Source organism: Choloepus didactylus, chromosome 16, assembly GCF_015220235.1.
Source record: "Choloepus didactylus isolate mChoDid1 chromosome 16, mChoDid1.pri, whole genome shotgun sequence".
NCBI lineage: Eukaryota > Metazoa > Chordata > Mammalia > Pilosa > Megalonychidae > Choloepus > Choloepus didactylus.
The window spans coordinates 49,142,740-49,161,657 of record NC_051322.1 but is presented as its reverse complement, the minus strand read 5'-3'; the positions used below and the strand labels follow the sequence as shown (position 1 = coordinate 49,161,657).

The following is an 18,918-nucleotide window of genomic DNA, read 5'->3' as shown; positions in this document are numbered from 1 at the left end:
AAATTCAAAGAATTGTACCTCTATTATATGTACTGTTGTCTCAAAAGAAAAAAACAAAACATAAAACCAGTAGTATCCCAATTGTTAATACTGATGGGCAAAAACATACTTTGTAGAAGTACAGGGCTGTGGAAAAAAAAATTTTTTTGACATTTTCATGCATTCAGAAATGTGGTTGGAAAGGAGAAATCTGAAAGCCCCCAGAATTTCAGCATAATATATACTGGCTGTTTTCAAATAGATTTGGTGATTTTTTTTTTTTTTTTTTTTAAATACAGGTTTAAATCTCAGCCCTCTATTATCACATATCCCCTTTAAGATTTACATTTATAGTCACAGCAAGCTTTCTGTAACACTCATTGAATTAGGCAAAGATCAAGTCAATCATCTTGCAAATGTGTTAATCTTCAAAAATAGGCTACAAAAGTGCAAAACTATGAAAACAAAATCTAAATTATGTACATATGGCTCAGCTTGTGAACAGGAAAAAAGGTAAATAGTGTACACTTTCCTGATACGAAGCATTTCATTGCAATCCAGCAGACTGATCTCAGTTGAGGTCTCCCTTTAATAACACGGGAGTTAAGACTTGTATCAAGGACCTATCAAATGCTGCATAATGAAAAAAAAAACACAGGATTTTTTTCCAGGTTTTGCTATTTTAGGACTTTACGCTTGCTCTATGGAGAAGGGCAGGGCAAGAAAAACTGACAGTGCAAATTTATTTTTGAAACAGTTTCTTAAAAAATATTTTGTGGCTGTTTAACCCACATACTCCTGAATATCAACAGCAATGGACTGCACATTAAGGGGACAGAACTTTAAAATACCCAGTAAGCCAGCTGGTGGCTGTCTTCTCTTTAAAACCCAAATTGCACATGCACTGAGAAAAACATTGCTGCTTCAAAACAACCAAAAACGGGGAAAGGAAGGAAGACAACTGAGGTCTAGAAGTAGAGCCTCTCTCCCCGGACTCCCAGGAGGCTCAGCCAGCAGTTCCTTATTCAGAACCAATGTGTTCATAATTAACTCTAACACAGTTAACCCCAGTGCCAGACAACGTCAAGACTTCTAAAATACAAACCTAAGATTTACCAAAAAAACTGTCATTGCCTTTAAAACTGCTTCTGGTATTTGTAATTCACATGTATAATTTAGCAAGTGTTTATATTTTTATACTTATTTAGGCAAAGGCCCCAAACACCGAATTTTGCCCCCCCCCCAAAAAAAATGATTAATTTGATAAAAAACAAATTTAAATAACTCTACATATGGTTTGGTATTTACTCAATATCTGGCTGCTCTGAAATGCTGCTTAAACACACTTTAAAAATCCTACAAATCACACCCTCTTGGTCAAGAGTTGTGGTGGTTCCAGGACAGTCTGCGGAGCAGCTAAGAAGAATGCATCTTCCTCAGTTGACATGCTGAAATTCACAATAAAAGGGCACAAAAGAAAAAAAAAAAAAAATGCTTTCAATTTTATAGAATGTTACATAAAATATATTTGACAGGAAGGAAGTTTCCAGTTTCACTTTTTTCCATACTAATTACCAATCAGCATTTTAAAACTATAAATTTAATTTTTAAAAGTTTTAAGCTAAAAAAGTGAAGTGAAGCTATTATTTTCCTTTAGATGGGTATTTTTTCTTAAATAATCTTGTCCAAATAGAGTATCACTTTGCTTAACTGAGTTCTCCATTGTCTTGTAGAAAAATTGTTGTCTTTTTAATTAGTCCCTGTGTGTGTGTGTGTGTGTGTGTGTGTGTGCATGTGTGTGTAAATATATTCCTTTTTTAAGCAGTTTTATTCACACCATACAATCCATCCAACATGTACAATCACCAGCTCTCAGGATCATCACAGAGTTGTACTTTCATTGCCACTCAGAAAGACTAGAGACTGTATTTTCCACAAAACAATGGAGATTTCAGCTAAGCAATATGATGCTATTTGTGGAAGAATAACTTAAAGAAAAGGTATTTGTGTAGGGGAAAATAATAGCCTCATAGAGCACAACTGCTTGCAGCACAACTTCCTGTTGAGATTAAAAAAAAAAAGGGAAAACTTGTGTGAAGGAAGGAACATAAATAAAGACACAGAGGTGGTAATACAAAGATCCAAACATATCGCCTGACCTCTCCAGCTTTAATATGTTCCTGAGTCATGACACGGAAAAGACTCATCTGTTTTAAGAGTATAATAAGATTTATAATTTGAATACTATAAAACAGATTAAAATTGATTGCTCAGTCTAGTATACTGAGGCTCATATTTATTTTGGTGTCTGACTATTTTTAAGTTGGTTTTCTGAAACTTGCACCCTAATTTTAAGATCAAATGGAGTTATATTAGGAATTGAAATGTAACCATAACACTAATAAAACAGGTTGGCTTGTTTTAGCATGGGCCCACTGCTAACTCCAATATTCCTGTCCTTTCACTGCCAGTGGTCCCGTTTTTGTTGATCTGCTGTGACTGTAGCAGTGCCCCTGGTGTTGGAGCTGGCTTTGAGCCTGTTCCAGAATGTTCAGATGGAGCAATTCAATCCTGGGCAGTGGAAGGACCCCAGCCTGAAATCAGGGTAAGTGCTAATCTGTAAAATATGTCCTTTGGTAGTCACCTAAACTCAGTCTTATACATGCAAAACAAGATGTTAGCCATCAGTCACAGTCTATGCTGGTCTTTGTTCTGCGATAGCTGATGATCAAAATGAAGAGAAATTTAAAAAACACAGCAAAATCAGATGGGAATCTTGTATTTTATGCATGATTGCTCTGTAAACACAAAACTGCTCTAATAACAATAATAATAAAAATCAGATGCAAGTAACCAGGGAAGACTTCTTAAGCAAAGTTCAGGTTTTAAATAGGTTTCAATAATTTTCCAAGTAGTCTTCTCAAAAATCTGAGTTAATTTGAGAATAAACCAAATGTATGACTGTAGAAACAAAAGAGTGAATACAAATGAGAAAACGTTGTTTCCTGACTTTCAGGACATAAACACTATCTGTGTGCCATCAGTACCAACCAATAATGCAAATATCATTGAATGCATTGACACCTCAGGTAAGAGACTTTTTTTAAAAATTTAACTGCTCAAATGACTAAGAGGGAACACTGTTTTCTATTTGCATACCTTAGTGTTCTTCAATGATCTTATTGTCTTTAAAATAGTTTCTGTCTTTGCTTTTTTAAATGACTAATTTGCAAATTAAAAGATAAGGACAAATCTATCAGGATTATTCCCATATATTGCATATTTAAAATTCTCAGTACCCAGGAGATAACCTGATTAGGACCTCTATAAATAGTTGAGAAGTACTGAATTAAGTAGCCATGAATCAATTTTGATCAAAGATTTTTGGCTAATATAGCAAATGTCATTTACCACCAAAAAAAATTCTAATTAGAACGAACCTACAGCCCAGTTAAACAAGGCCTGTGCTTATTTATTGAGGCTTGAACCTGTCTCCACAATTCAGTTAATGATTCGAAATTGCTTTGACTTTCGCTGCCTAATATGACAAGAAAAACTGCATCCATTTGGTGCATCAGCATAATATTGATCTAAAAAAGATTTGTCCAATTTCTTAAATTGAAAGCAAGTGGATGAAACACTATTAAGATCTTTCAAAGCTCTGTGTTGAGGCTGTGGGCCTGTGGTAGAGTTTCTCCTTGCAGTTGGGTAAGATTGTGTGAATACAACTTGCCTTAAAACAGCAGTCTAGAGCAGTTCATGGCAGTAACTAGGGAACGGTTAAAACTTCACACACCACTCTAATGAAAAGAACAATTAAAATTATTTCTCATATATTTGAAAATAGTTTTATCATCGTACGTTTTCCAAAGTAAATAAATGTTAGTGATTTTCTTATTTATCTCTTAGTCTTTTTCCAACCAGTCAGCATAACTTTTCTATTTTAAACTCTTTAAAATGTAACAGGCATAAAAACATTTATAACTTGTAAAAAGTTTCTTATTCAGAAGACTAGACATGCTAGCCTTTAAACATATTTCTCCTCCTGATGTTTCCGTTTTTGTGAATGGCACAGGCATTCTCACACCTCAAAAGCAGAAACCCAAACAGGTTTTCAAGACTTGTTAAATCCACCAGTCCACCAGGATTTATTTATGCATTTATTCCTTCATTAAATCCATAAAATTTTGCTGGATATCTACACCATACAAAGCACCCTGAGAGGTAACAGTGTATAGAAGTAAGAAAAATACTCTGTCCCTAAACTCAAGGTCATTAAAATACTGAAGTCATAGGACATCCATCCCATTGCCAACACTCTCCCTGTCACATCTTTTCCACAGTTCAGGCCATCATTTTATCTCACCTCTCGTGAATATTGTTCAGAGTTCAACTTGCCCCTCACACCCAAGTACAAATCCAAGATTCTCCATGAAAACCTTTGCCCTCATCATAGCTATGGTCTCTTCTCTGAATGCCAGTGGTGTTCATGCCTTCTGGCTGCCAAGTCCTTAAAGTAATAACCCTGGGATATTCTTATACTGTTTTATAACTTTTAGAATTTGTATGGTCTCTCAAATATTTACCCAATTAACAAGTTGATTAATAATAGCATTTTGAACTCAATATCATATTTGCATCTCCTTTCTTTGTCTTCATTTTATTTCTTTGCTCACAATGTACACTTAACTGAAGAAACCATATATTATAGTAAGGTATTAACTTCTAGTTTACAATATGCTAGAAAAAAATGAATTTAATTCAATCAACACTTTTAGGAGTTTATACAAATGAGTATGGTGTCAGAGAAATGCAAGATTTGGGAGGAGGAGAAAGAACATCACGATTTGAACTAACCAATGGAGTTAAAATGTCTGGAGCACCTGAGATATGTCAAGAATATCCTGGAACGTTAAGAAGAAATTCTATGAGGGAATGCAGAGAAGGGGGTCTGAATATGAATTTCATGGAAAGTTACTTCTGTCAGGTAAAGTTTCTAGCCATGTCCCTTCCTCTCCATCCCCACGCCCACTGCTCTACTCTAGGTTTTCACTATTTCCCAGCAGGGCTTTGATGGAAGCCTCCTAACTAGGTGTCCAGATTCTAGACTTCATACCTGACCATCCATGTTGCTGTTGAGTGAGATTTCTAAAACTATGACCTGAGTACTTTATCCCACACTTCAAAACTGCCAGTGGTTCTCAGCTCTGTTCTGTCCAGGGCATAAAGTCCAAACTCCTAAAGATAGCAATTGAGGTTGCTCACAAATTGACTCCTTCCTACCACATCTCCAATTGCTCCTTCTCAGCAAACCCCCTTGCCAAGCACCTGTTCACACCCGTCCATTCAACTGCATCTCATTGGTTATGCTGTGCCCCTCCTGGAATGTTTTTATGCTATCATCTCTCTCACAAACTCCTACTTATCATTCAAGACCTAGTTCAAATATGACTGCCTCTTTGAAATTTTATTAACTCTGTCTCCTAAAATGGGATTACTTTTTCCTTATCTGCATTTTCCTAGTAATTTGTTCAAACATTTTATAGAACACATCACCTTGCTGAAATCTATTGGTTTATATGTCTACCACCCTTTTTAGTACCATCATCCACATGTTATCGACATTTTTGTTGCCCATGCAGAGCTCAATTCCAGGGACATAGTAAACATTGAATAAGAGTGAGTATAAAAGCCATCATACACTTCAAGAACATTCTAAGAACCAGCTGCAGGTGGTGGAAGGAGTGTGAAGCCTGGAGAAGTGGAAGAACGAGGATTTAACTTTGCCATCTCCAGCAGAGACATGATAGCCCCTGCTATAACAAATTACCACAAACTGGATGGCTTAATGCAATACAAATTTATTCTCTCACAGTTCTGGAGACCAGAAGTCTGAAGTCAGTTATCACTGGGCCAAAACCAAGGTGTCAGTAGGACTGCACTCCCACTGCAGGCTCTAAGGAGAATCTGTCCCTTGCCGCTTCCAGCTTCTGATGGCTGCCAGCACTCCTTGACATGTGGCCCCATCACTCCAATCTCTGCCTCCTTCTTCACATCACCTCCTTCTGTGTTTGTCTTCCCCTCTTCAGTCTGTATCAAATCTCCCTCTGCCTCTGTCTTATAAGGACACTTGTGGTTGCCTTTAGGGCCCACCTGGATAACCCAAGATCATCTCCCCATGTCAAGATCTTTAATTTCACAGGGACCCCTTTTCTTTATAAGGTACCATTTACAAGTTCCAGGGTTTAGACTTTATTATCTTTGGTTAAACATTATTCAGCCTACTACAGCCACTCAATATAAATTAGCAAGCCCATTCACTCTGTATCCCCTTAACCTGCACCTATCACCTTCTGACATATGTTTGGTGTACTGTCTGTCTCATCCTATGAAAATGTCGGCCCTATGAGAGAGGGACTTCATCTGGTTTTGTTTAGTATTGCATAGCCAAGTGTCTAACAGAGTGCCTGGCAAATAATAAGGACCCAACAAAAATTTTTTTAATGAAATGGCACAATGACTTGGTTTGAGGTAAAGCTATTTGTGATATTTAGCCTGAAAGTGTGCAATACAATATTATGAACAGCAGAGACAAAATATAAGTGCACATGTATGTGGGCTTTGAATTTGAGTTGGAGGAGATTCTGTTTTTTAAAATTGTGTTTGTTCACTGTCAATTCTGAATCCTAAATACACAGACCCAGAGTCAAGTTTTCCCATTGGGTTGCTGAAAAAGCCACATTGAAATAAATCTTCACAGAACTATCAAATTCACTCCTTGTGAAGGAAAGAAAACACAACCCTGAATGAACCCAAATAAGTTATGAACTACCTCTTAGACAAGAAAAAATACACAATTTCAGTGGACTTCAGAGTTTTTATGTTCCTCCTTCTAATGAACCAAAAAAACAATTCATGGGATTTCTTTGTACTCTTTGTGACCAGAGTGTAGCATTATGAAGAAGTCTATCTAACAATTTTTCTAAAAATCAAAATGTATTATCAGAGTCATACATAACTTCTAAAAAATTCTTTCTAGCAGTTATATAATGAATTTTTTTCAAGCATCTCTAGTAGATCTTCAAATTTGTTTTTAAATATTCTTCTTTGGTAATGCTCTGGGAAAAAATGATGGTAAAGACTGTTCTACTATAGTTAAATATGTATTCATAATTTCATTTTCTATTTCCTCTACAAATTTAGAAAGCATATGCTTATGCAGATGAAGATGAAGGCCGCCCATCCAATGACTGTTTGCTCATATATGATATTGAAGGTGTAGGTTCCCCCGCTGGCTCTGTGGGTTGTTGTAGCTTCATCGGAGAAGACTTGGATGACAGCTTCTTGGATTCACTGGGGCCTAAATTTAAGAAGTTGGCAGATATCAGCCTGGGAAAAGAAGTGGAACCATACCCAGACTTTGATCTCTCATGGCCACCTGAGACCACTGAACCCGTTTGCCCTCCGCAGGGAACAGGGCCCGTTGCTAGTGGACACCCTCCAATCTCCCCACATTTCGGCACTACCACAGTAATTTCTGAGAGCACTTACCCCTCGGGACCTGGCATACAGCATCCTATGCCTATCCCTGATCCTCTGGGTTATGGTGAGGCCACTGTGATGGAATCTTACACCACCTCTGGCACTCTAAAGCCCGCTGTCCATGTTCGTGATAACCGACATGCATCAAATGTGGTCGTGACAGAGAGGGTGGTCGGCCCCATCTCTGGCGCTGATTTGCATGGAATATTAGATATGCCTGACTTGAGAGAAGGGTCAAATGTAGTAGTGACAGAACGGGTCATAGCACCAAGTTCAAGTCTACCCACCTCTTTGACCATCCCCGATCCTAGAGAGTCAAATGTGGTAGTGACGGAAAGAGTAATCCGACCAACTCCTGGCACAATGGGCACTCTGAGTATGCACCCTGATTTATCCAGTGCCCACAATGTGATTGTGACAGAGAGGGTTGTTTCTGGGTCTGGCATAACTGGCATTAGCGGCACAGCTGGGATGAGCGGGGGCAGTGGCATAGGCAGTGGTGGCCTGGTTAGCACCAGCATCAGTGGTGCGGGCGGGGGGCTGAGTGGAGCTGGAGTGAGTGGTGGTGGCATCGGGCTGAGCAGCCTGAGTGGCGGCATGGGGGGGACAGCCACCATCGGCCACGTGAGGAGCTCTGCTGACCATCACTTTAGTCAGACCCTGGGTTCTGCCTCCCCTAGCACAACTCGAAGTCGGATCACAAAATACAGCACAGTGCAATATACCAAGTAGTCAGGGTCCCAAGCACACCTTTTCACAATCAGTTGTGATTCAGATTTAATTCCCACCTGAAAAAAATGAACGATGTTATTTATGATACACAAGTAGGTGCTAAGATAATTGTGGAACAAGGTGAGAAACCACAATGAGAAAAATAAATGGAAGCACTGCCGTGGGAGGAGAGCCCTCCTTGGCATTTGCAAACTTTTTTTCCTATATTAGTACCAATGCAATGAAGACAGTGAACCAAACCTTGAGTCAGGATCGTCTTTGGGCCTGTGTGGCCAGTAGGGTCTTTTTTGCAACTGTGTGACCTGTAATGTATCTCCAATATATGGAATAAATAAAACTCAGTCATGTAAAAACGCTGGCCTTAAGATTGCAATTGGCATAATTCTCCCAGCTCTGTATTGATTTGCCATATACTTCAGCAATATAAAAAAAGAACTAAACATGTAAGATGTGCTTATATATGTGGGATGAATTTGAAATATGTGCCAAGTGCCCTATCAGTTTCACAGAAAATGTAAATAAAAATCCAGCTGCCAATCCAGGCCAGAGTTAACCATTAAAAAAAAAAAAAAATCCGACTACATAACGAAGTCCACGATCCACCAAACACTCCTAACTTAATAATTGCACCAAATAAAATAAACTTCAAAATAGGAAGTGTTTCCTGGGAGGGAAATTCCATAAAATTCATTTTGGGTAAACTGGTAATGTCCTGAATCTTGAGATGAAGAATCTTAGCTCAAATTAAGATTTAGCTATGTCTCCCCAAAAAATGTCAAGAACTTTTCTGATTCTAGTTTGTATAGTAGTTTTATAGCAGTTGTAATACTGATGAATATCACATACTTGGTGAGGTTTAGAATATCCTTTACCTGTGTAGCTCTGACATAATAGAGGAAAACCCACCAAGTGTGCTTCTCAGACTGAAGCAACAACACCAGACATGGTTGTCATCACTAGTGGTTAAGTTTCTTCCAAATAAGCAGGTGGGAACTACATTCCATTTTCAGATTGTGTTTTTAGCAAGTGTTATTCATTCATGTCCAGCTCTTTATTACACATCTTCTAAGTTAAAATGATTTACTTAAGTTGAGCTGTGAAAACAAGCTTGTAGTATGGATAAGCTTTGGGGGAATTTTTTTAAAGGAATTAAAAACAACTGTTTTTAGAACATGTAAAAAATGTTTAACAGGGAAAGTTAGAATTGTTTGGCAAAGTAATACCTTACTAATTTTTTGTTTTAATTGAGCTTTGGTACTTTTTTTTAACAACCCTCTGCCACCATTTTGAAGGGATCAACCAGGAACTTGTAACAGAGTTGTTGATATTGTGTTGACAAGAATGAAATAGTTCTAGACAACTACACTTCCTTAGTCTATTTGAGCACGTAACTGAAGGTTCTCATTAGCATAAAGTTGACATTCCTGATTTGACTTGTCAATGAATTCTCTTGACTTAAATATGCTCCAATTTATAGATATTTTCCAAATTATGTAGTTTGATATATTTTTCTAGCTTCAAAAACTCAGTAATGTCCTATTTATGATGTATCGTTTCTGTATATTTGTAATATAGTGTTACCTGGTTAAAATCTCTAAAAAGAATCAAAGTATTCTTAGAGATACATAAATTTACTACTGAATGGTAGAGGAATTTTCTCTTTTTGAAATTTACTGTTAATATGAGCTGGTTTAATTCTCACTAACATGAAACTGGATATGACAAAATACAATTAGGAAAAAAAAAAACTTTGCCCTTGAGTGGTGAATAAAATACAACCTTTAGTGATTTTTTTCTCCAATTACTCAAATTTCCAAGGTGTTGTAAGATATAAGAATACATATCTAACTTCCAACACTTGTCAAATGGGGCTGAGGGATGAATTATTTTACCTAGAGCTATTTTTCTCTAAGTAATAACAGATGAGGTCAATATTTTAAAAGCCACAATATCCATCTATTTTAACTCTGTCGAACATGTAAAATTTTGATAGTCTCTAGCATCCAAAAATGCAAAGGTATAAAGAAAATCATTCACAGGGAGTCTTTTTTTTTTTTTTTTTTTACATCTTTCTCCTATTTTGGGGAAATATTAACTAAGGTAATCTTTCCAGAAATAAAGTTTAAAGGTATTTATTCAAATATACTTAAGTAGTTAAAGGAATGGTATATGACCACAGGATGCTTACTTGTTGCTTTGATATGACATGTCATCAGAAGTCTTTTCTTAAGACATCTGATACTTTCCCAGAGATACCTTTTATGTTGTCTAACAAATGCCAGAGTGACCATCTTTGATAACTATTGTCATTAAGATCCCTTGATTATATAAAACCATAGCAGATGCAAGAATAAAATGGCAGAACCGGTCTTTCTAGGGAGATACTTTCAAATCAAAATTTTTTTTTCAGGATTACACATTGATGTTCTACCCTTTAGTCCTAAATTTTTTAATTATCTTATTAAAACATCAGTCATTCTAACAGTCATTTAAAGGCATGCTATTTTTCAACAAAAAGTCTGTGGGCAGAATTTCATTCTTCTCCTTTCAAGCTTCTCTCTAACTCATATGCACCATTTCCTAGACCTAGAAAAGATAGAATAATCATTTTATAAGTGAACAACTATAATTCGGACCTGTGTTGCAAGCTGACTATCAGATCAACTTGCTCTTATACAAAAAGGAGAAGGAAGAGGTAGTAATTTAATCTGATGTGTAGATGGGTTGAAAATAAAGTGTTCAGTGGTTATAAAGCATCTGATTTTCTAAAAGAGGTGGTCCTTAGGTACAAAAACCACTGCATCATAAATATTTTCTTTATCATTTACTATCTACCAAAATACCATCTTGAGCCAATTTTAACTATGAATTCCAGATATATTTGCTACATATTATTAGACTCTATGTTTGCTGCCTGAAATAACTGTATTTGCACTAAAATATTTGCAGAAAAAGTATCTATTTCAGATTATTTATATGCCTTCATCTGGACACCTGTTCTACATTTGTGTATAAAGTTTTTAGCATCATAATTTTCATTCGATGAAATGTTCCGAAAAAATGTTAATTACATACATTCAAAAATTACATGTTCATTATGTCTATTGGATTTTTTTAAAGTGATCTACACAATTCCTTTCTTAGATTACACGAGTATCTGACTGTCAGCCAGGGTATAACACACAGGACACTCTAATTTCAGTAAGAGTTTAAATATTTGTTACAATCATTGATCAAAACGACTATGGCTATTTGGGAAGGGCCTCGGAAACCCAAAATAAATTTCAAAAAGCTTTTGCCACATTTTTCCATGTCTATTTAATAAATTCCACCTTTATTTATGTTTTCTGGTACTTTCAAGACCTACTTTACGTTGCACAAGCATACAGTAGCTCACAGCAGATTCCTAGTACCTGTGAAATAGAATCTATCTTCCAGTTCTAGATTATTCAATTTATTTTGGGACTAAAGCTTGAACAGATCAACCTATTTTCCACCAAAAAAAAAATTAAAACAATGAATAATTAATCATTTAATTGTCAACATTCTCCCCCACTTAATTATATTTGAATTATTTTATACTTTACCATCAAACTGTATTTAGTCTAACTTATTTTTCTTTTGCTGTCTGTTTTATAAGCATTTTTAAACTTTAATATTCATCTTTGGTGATGTTTAAAACAAGGTGCTTTCCTTCAAGTTTCAATATATAAAAGTTTATGGATTATCTGGGGGCTAGTTCCTTGCTTGGTCATCTGTTTGCTATTTTAAGTCAGTTTGTAATTTCTAAAGAGTTATGTTTACAGCAATAAAATGATTAATATGCCTTCATTATCTTTTCTGAACTAAAGGGTAAAAGGATGTAGATTGTAAGAAACAATTATAAGTTATCGAATCTAGTTGTCATTTTCATCTTATATAGGGAGATAGTAATTATTTTATTTCCCCTCTGTTAAAATCGTTCTTGCCTAATAGATTTGCCAGCATGGGCGATAAGACAGTGAACAAAGCAAATAAACTTCTTCTCATGGAGTCACAGTTGGGTGGAGAGCAGGATTCTGACAATAAACCAGCAAACAAGTAAATACATAGTGTGTTAGATGGCAGTAAATGGTCAAGAGAAAGATAAAACAGGTTACTATCAGATAAGGAGTTCAGGGAGGGGGGATGCTCCTTTATACAGGGAAGTTGAGGCAGGCCTCTAGGATATAGTAATATTTGAGCAGGTAGCTATCTGGGTACAGGACACTTCAGGCAGAGGGGACTGCAATTGCAAAAACCCGGAGGTAGGACCATGCTTAGGATACCTGAGGAAGAACAAGGAGGACTTTGTGGCTGGAGAGAGTGAAAGAAGGGGAAAGCAGTAGGAAAGTCAGAGGGGGTAGCGGGGTGAGGCTGTGTCTTGCAGGCCATTGTAAGAACTCTGCCTGACTCTGAGTGTAATGGGAAGTCCCTGGAAAGTGTTGAGCAGAGGATGCTCTGCTCTGATTTGCAATTTTGAAAGCTCACTCTACCTACAGTGTTGACACTGGTGGAAGGATATCAAGGAGTCAGTGAGATTGGTTAGAAGGCTACTACAACAATCCAGGTTAATGAGTAGCTATCAATAACCCAAAACTAACTCTATCAATAAGGGATTCCTACTGCCTGGTTTGACTTTAACTGTTTGGTAGCAAAATAACTAACAAAAACAAAACAAAACCCTCGATGGGTTAATAAAACAGCATGCAAACAGAAACTGGAAAAAGGCCACTGAGGAAGAGGTTAAATTGAAATTTCATTATAAATTGCCTTGAAAAAACTCAAGCATAATAAACAAAAATGGAGGATGTTAGGTTGGTCAAAAAAAAAAGGAAATGACGCCAGCTTATGGGCATGTACTAGGTGATTGAGTTCAAATAAGACAAAGTCCAGCCAACACTGGGAGGCTTTACTTTTCCTAGTCTTACAAAGCTTAATTGTACCAAACTTGGTAGCTCCTACTCTGCTCTGTCCCTGTGTCCCATATGAAACCTCAGGCAGAGAGTTCCTGCCCCTAGAACTTTTCCAGAATCACTCAAAATGTTAGGATCTGTTTTTTTCCAGTATGCTCACATCTGGTTGAACCCAGAATGTAATCTATCACATTTTCCAAAGGAAAATACTTTGCTCCTTCCAGAGTAATTAGCTATCTCTTTCAAAATATATGCCAGGCCTGGCTTCTCAGCCCATTTTGATCACTGATTTCATTTGGTTTCACCCAGAAGCAGACCCTGAGACAAGGATTTGAGGGCAATTTGGTGGGGAGGTGAAGGAACCACTGGTAGGGAATGGGGAGGTGAACCAGGGAAGGGAACACAGCCGATAAAAGGTATATTATCAAGCCAGTTACCACCGTGGACTATTGTAGCTCCATCGTCCTGGTGAAAACACTGGAGCTGGTGTAGTACCTGAGTTAACCCATCCAAGAAAGAGGGAGGTAGCGTATTTATATAGCAGCTGCCACCAGATAATAGTTAACAGTGGCCTCTGGAGACAGTTCATTCCTGCACAGGTAGGCAATGTGGCTTTGGCACCAAAGAAGTTCTCTATGAATAAATGCCAGAGGTGGCATTTAGAAACCAGGTGGGTAGACACTGAAATGTGATAAGGGCAAAAAATGGGGAGAGCACCAACAAGCTCTTTTCCAACCACTGGTATACACTGCAGCACTCTGTGACAAAATTTGCTAAGAGAAACTTCAGAACTTCCAGGCTTTTCTTAAACATTTCCCTGCAAATAAAAATGGGTTATAAGCTAATATATTGACTGGATGACAAACCCAATGGTGTGAAATAGGAAAGTCTTTAGGTCCCCTTCTCATTAATTTGTACCTTCATGATTTCACATCAGTTATGTTAATTAGTTGTTTGCCCCCATAGAGTCCCTACACATATAATCATTGTCCTATAATAAATGACTTGGCTTTAATGTTGCAAACAGGAGTGACCTGAATAAATTATCTGTTTACTGCTAGAAAAAAAAGGCTATGAGTCAATTAAAGTCATCATTTTTTGTAGACATAACCCCATCATTCTAGAAGTGCCTCACTAACATCATGTCAATTCACTCAATCTCCTAGACACGTTCTTGCACCTAGTTTATTTAAAAAGGCACACCAAAATATGTATATTGTCATTGGTCAGATATGGATATAATTAAATAATACACTTTGTATTAATGTGTATGCACAGAATTCAGCATACATAGCATCATGCAGAAACTCAATAATTATTTGTTGAACACATGAATAAATGCAATTAGTTCACTAGTCAAGTTGTACTAAAATCTATCTTTGCATTGATGGTCTACATGAGAATTGAGCCCCTAGATTACATCATATTGCTTGTCAAATTCCCGCTGTTATTGGTAGAATATTGCTTTTTCTGAATTGTTTGTTGGCATATGATGCCACCTTAAACAAGACAATATAATTTTATTAGATTATAAAGTGTGCCTCAATTGTCTTAAATATGTTTGAGGGAAAGATGGAATATGTAAAAATTGAGACCTAACTAGTATGCACTTAGAACTAAAAGGCAAACTAAAGAAAAAATAGTTTATTTTCAAATATAAATAAACATATTCCAAGTATTCGAAAAATGGAAACTTAACTTGTCTTGGGACAAGAATGTGGCTTTCTTCTCATGGTAAAGATTATGGTAGCAACAGAAAAAAAAGTGCCCACCAGAACTCTGTGATTGACCGATAAAAACAATATGTAAGATGTATGGAAAGGCTCTTTATACAGTTAGTCAGGTGTGGCAAGCACGAGTGACACCAGAGATGTATGAAAGAAAAGTTTATTGGCATTCACAGGTCCTAGAACACAGAGGAGCACAAGTCTTGCAGGGGCACACAGGGAAACACAGCAAGAGGGTGGCCCAGCCAATCAGGAGGGAGCAAGAGGTGCCCAGAGGACCTCGGGGCTCTGCCTGTAAGTGTTATAGGAGTAAGGCTGCAGCAGTGAGTCAAGCAAGAGTGGGGACTGGGGAGTTTGTATTTGATTTTTGCAGGGGTGTGAATGTAGGTAGGACGTGGGGTGGAGAGAGAGAAGCTGTTTATCTATAAGCAGGTGTCAGGGATGATCACTGAGGGGACCTAACAATAGGGTCCAAGATGCTGAAGCATCATTGCAATGCAAAGCCCTTTATTTTACTACCGACCTTAGAAATGCTGAAGCATCATGATGATGTGAAAAAGCCACTGTATTATTTTAATTCATTACCTAATAGCCTGATAGATGAAATCAAGCATATGTAAAGCTTCTGGGCCTTGCCACTGCTGTTCTCTGGGAGAGTAAATAGGGGTATTTCCTCTCATGGGTTAAGAATGTTTAACTAAATACCTCTGCAGTTTAGATAAAGAACAAGTCAAAATATCTATCCATCTTTGCTCTCTGTTCTTTGTTCAATGAACAACTTTTGGATTGGTACCCTGATCTCTAGGGCAGAGGATATGAGCGTTAGAGTTGTCCCCCCATGGCAAGTTATCACCCACTACCAATTTTAATATTAATATTCTACTTAATAAATCATCTTCTATAAACTTGGCTATTGAAAATTCATCATGAAGAAAACTGCTTTGCTTTCAACCTAAGGATAAAGATAAATGTGAGCCTGGAAACCTGGGATGTAAACCCGCCATGAGAGAACTCAAGCCAAGTGAGATAGGTCCTATTTGGGTAGCTATCTGGCTGGACTTCCATTTGCAACAGTCATATCTCATTAAAAACCTAAAAACCTCCCTTATATAACAACATTAAAATTTGTGAGAGAAGGATAATGAATCTGAATTTTTTAAGAAGTATAAAAAACCTATTAAAGTCAAAATGAGGATTAAAACTGACAAAATAGAATAAAATTTCAAAGGTACAAATTTCAGAAATTAAAGTGTTATGAACTAGAGTAGCAAACAATAAGGAAAATCATATGTAATGACCACCATTAAAAGCTGGATATTAATACACAGAAAAATAAATTAGATCCATACCTAATACAATGGATTTTAATAAATACCAAGTGTGTTAAAGATACAAACATACTAAAATTTTGAAAAGAAGCACACAACTCAAAGAGAATGTACTATTACTAATTTCTTTATATAAATTTATCTAATTGAATCTCCAAAAATCTGCCAGTAAGGGAAGTAGATGAGGAAATCAGAATCTACAAAGATAAATTAATTTACTCGTAGAAACAAACTAGCTTAGTGGAATTACTAGAAATTTGAACCCAGATCTAAATCTTTATACATTTCAATGTACCACATTGGCATAATACATTTACCTTAACTATAAATAGAAAGATAATTGTATGACTTTTGACAAACTTGAAGACATAATTAGAGATGGGATAAATAAAATAAGAAAACATTTTAACTTCTACACAATAAAGACTAACAGATGTGATCAAAATGAAGACAATGAGGATTTTAAATAAATAATGATGGAGTCAAAATGTTTTTACTCTCCTCAACTATATGAAACCAACAATAAATGGAATGAGAGTAGAAAATAACAACCCAACTTTAAAAGAACTAGAAAATGTTTACAATCCCTTCCCCCAAACACCCACACAGTGCACGCTCACACTCTCACACACACACACACACAATGTCTAAGTACAGTGAAATTTGGGCCAAAATTAGGAAGTCTCCTAGAGCTAGTTATTTCTCCAGATCTATTGCAAAATGGAGATTTCTCTAAAAGCAAGTGATACAGTCCTTCAAGATCTTGGGATATAGGCAAACTATAGAATAATTGGGAAACATTCTAATAGAAACCCAATTCCACATCACTGATTGACAAGGAAGGCAAAGAGAAGATCAACCTCTTTAAAGGTTTTACCATCAATTTCCAAAACCAAGCCTCTTACCCCAAAGAAACCTCTGGGTATGAGGCAGGATGGATAGGCTAGAGGAAAGAGAATAGAACAGCTCATTCAAGATAAATCAGGGACCAACACACCTAGACTACATGAATAAAAACCAGGAGAAACAACATAAAGCAGGAAAAGACCTAAAAAGACTTCAGATACTGTAACAGTCAAAAATATACTATAAAACAACTAAAAATCTAATCAAGTCCACATAAAACATTAGACAAATCACAACAAAAAGAGAAAGAAAGCAAGCACAAATAAAAAATATCAGGAATTTTTAAAAATAGGAAATAACTATAGATTCCACAGATAATAAGAAAACAATAAGAAGATGTTTTAAATAGCTTATTGCCAATCCATTAGAACATGTAGATGAAGTGGATAAATCCATAGAAAAATTACAGCTTTCTCAAACTGTCTCAAGAACCAAACATTCAAGGAAGAAATTATTTCAGTCTTACACAATTCTTCCAGATAAAAGAATACGACAGCATAATCCCCAACACATTGTATAAAGCTACCATAATCTTTATACCAAAATCAATGAGATCAGTGCTAGAAAGGAAAATTACATGCCACTCTCACTCTTGAACATGGATGTAAAAGTCCTAAACAGAATATTCACAAACTGAACGAGGAATATATCAAAAATGATGCTGACCAAATTTGGTTTTCACCAACGATACAAGACTGGGTTAACATTAGAAAATCAATCCATATAATATACCACAGTAGCAGATTAAGGGAGAAAAATCATATAAGCTTCTCAAAATATAGCACATGTTTTCAAATTCAACATGTCTTCATGGTAAACATTCCTAGCTAATTGTTAGTAGAATCTTATTTTTAAAAAATCTACAAAAACCAAAAAGCAAACATCATATTTAATGGAAAAATAATAAAAACTTACTCTTTGAGATAGAGAAATAAAACAATGATGTTCACTATCACAGCTTCACTTAACATTGTACCAATATATGTATTTTATAATATTTATATGTATACATATATAAGGGTTTGATATTCACGTATATAAATATGTATACATATATACACATATATTCACATGTTTATATACTTTTGAAACCCAGAGGCCACAAAGAAAAAGATGGATAAATTTAACTATTATTTGTAGAAACATAAACATTCTTAATTACAAAATAAAAATTCCAAAACAAACCTAAAAGAGAAAAAAATAAAGCAAAAAATCATATGTAACACATATGACAGAGGCAAATTTCCCTTACATATAAGAGTGTTTTGAATAAATAACAAATATGCCAGTAACAAAATGGAAAAAAAAAAGAAAAAGGAAGTAAATATTTCATACAAAAAGACCCCACCCCATGAAAAGATGATAGCCATACTCATATTAGAAAAATGTCCATGTTTACCTGTTACCATCCTTGCCTGGTCACCTATAGGGCAGATTAATTGCCCTACCCCAGCATTTATTAACTTCAGCCTGCAAACCCAGAATTATCTTGGCTTGTTAAAAATGGATAATTTTTGGTCCCATTCCCAGAGATTCTGATTCAGTAAATCTGGGACTAAGAAATTGGCATTTCCCACTTCATGGCCTACATAGTTTTGAGGCAGATGGCCCAAGAACTATGTTTCAAAAAACACTGAATACCCTATCTCAAACCCTATACAAAAAGTAACTCAAAATGGATCAGAAACCTAAATAGAAGAACAGTATCATAAAACTCCTAGAAGAAAATGTGGGGAAACATCTTCAAGGTCTAGTGATAGGCATTAGTTC

General features: G+C 36.2%; 1 protein-coding gene across 1 annotated transcript in view; it reads left to right on the top strand.

Annotated features, from left to right (window-relative positions):
- The window catches only part of DSG1 (desmoglein 1), a 39,462-nt gene extending 30,910 nt beyond the window's left edge, over positions 1 to 8,552 (top strand). Inside the window, exons 12-15 of the mRNA XM_037805572.1 lie at positions 2,451 to 2,584; positions 2,996 to 3,068; positions 4,758 to 4,966; positions 7,183 to 8,552. Of these exons, the coding sequence (XP_037661500.1) occupies positions 2,451 to 2,584; positions 2,996 to 3,068; positions 4,758 to 4,966; positions 7,183 to 8,253 (1,487 nt within the window). The 3' untranslated portion in view covers positions 8,254 to 8,552. The remainder of the gene's footprint in view (positions 1 to 2,450; positions 2,585 to 2,995; positions 3,069 to 4,757; positions 4,967 to 7,182) is intronic.
- Positions 8,553 to 18,918: the final 10,366 nt, after the last annotated feature.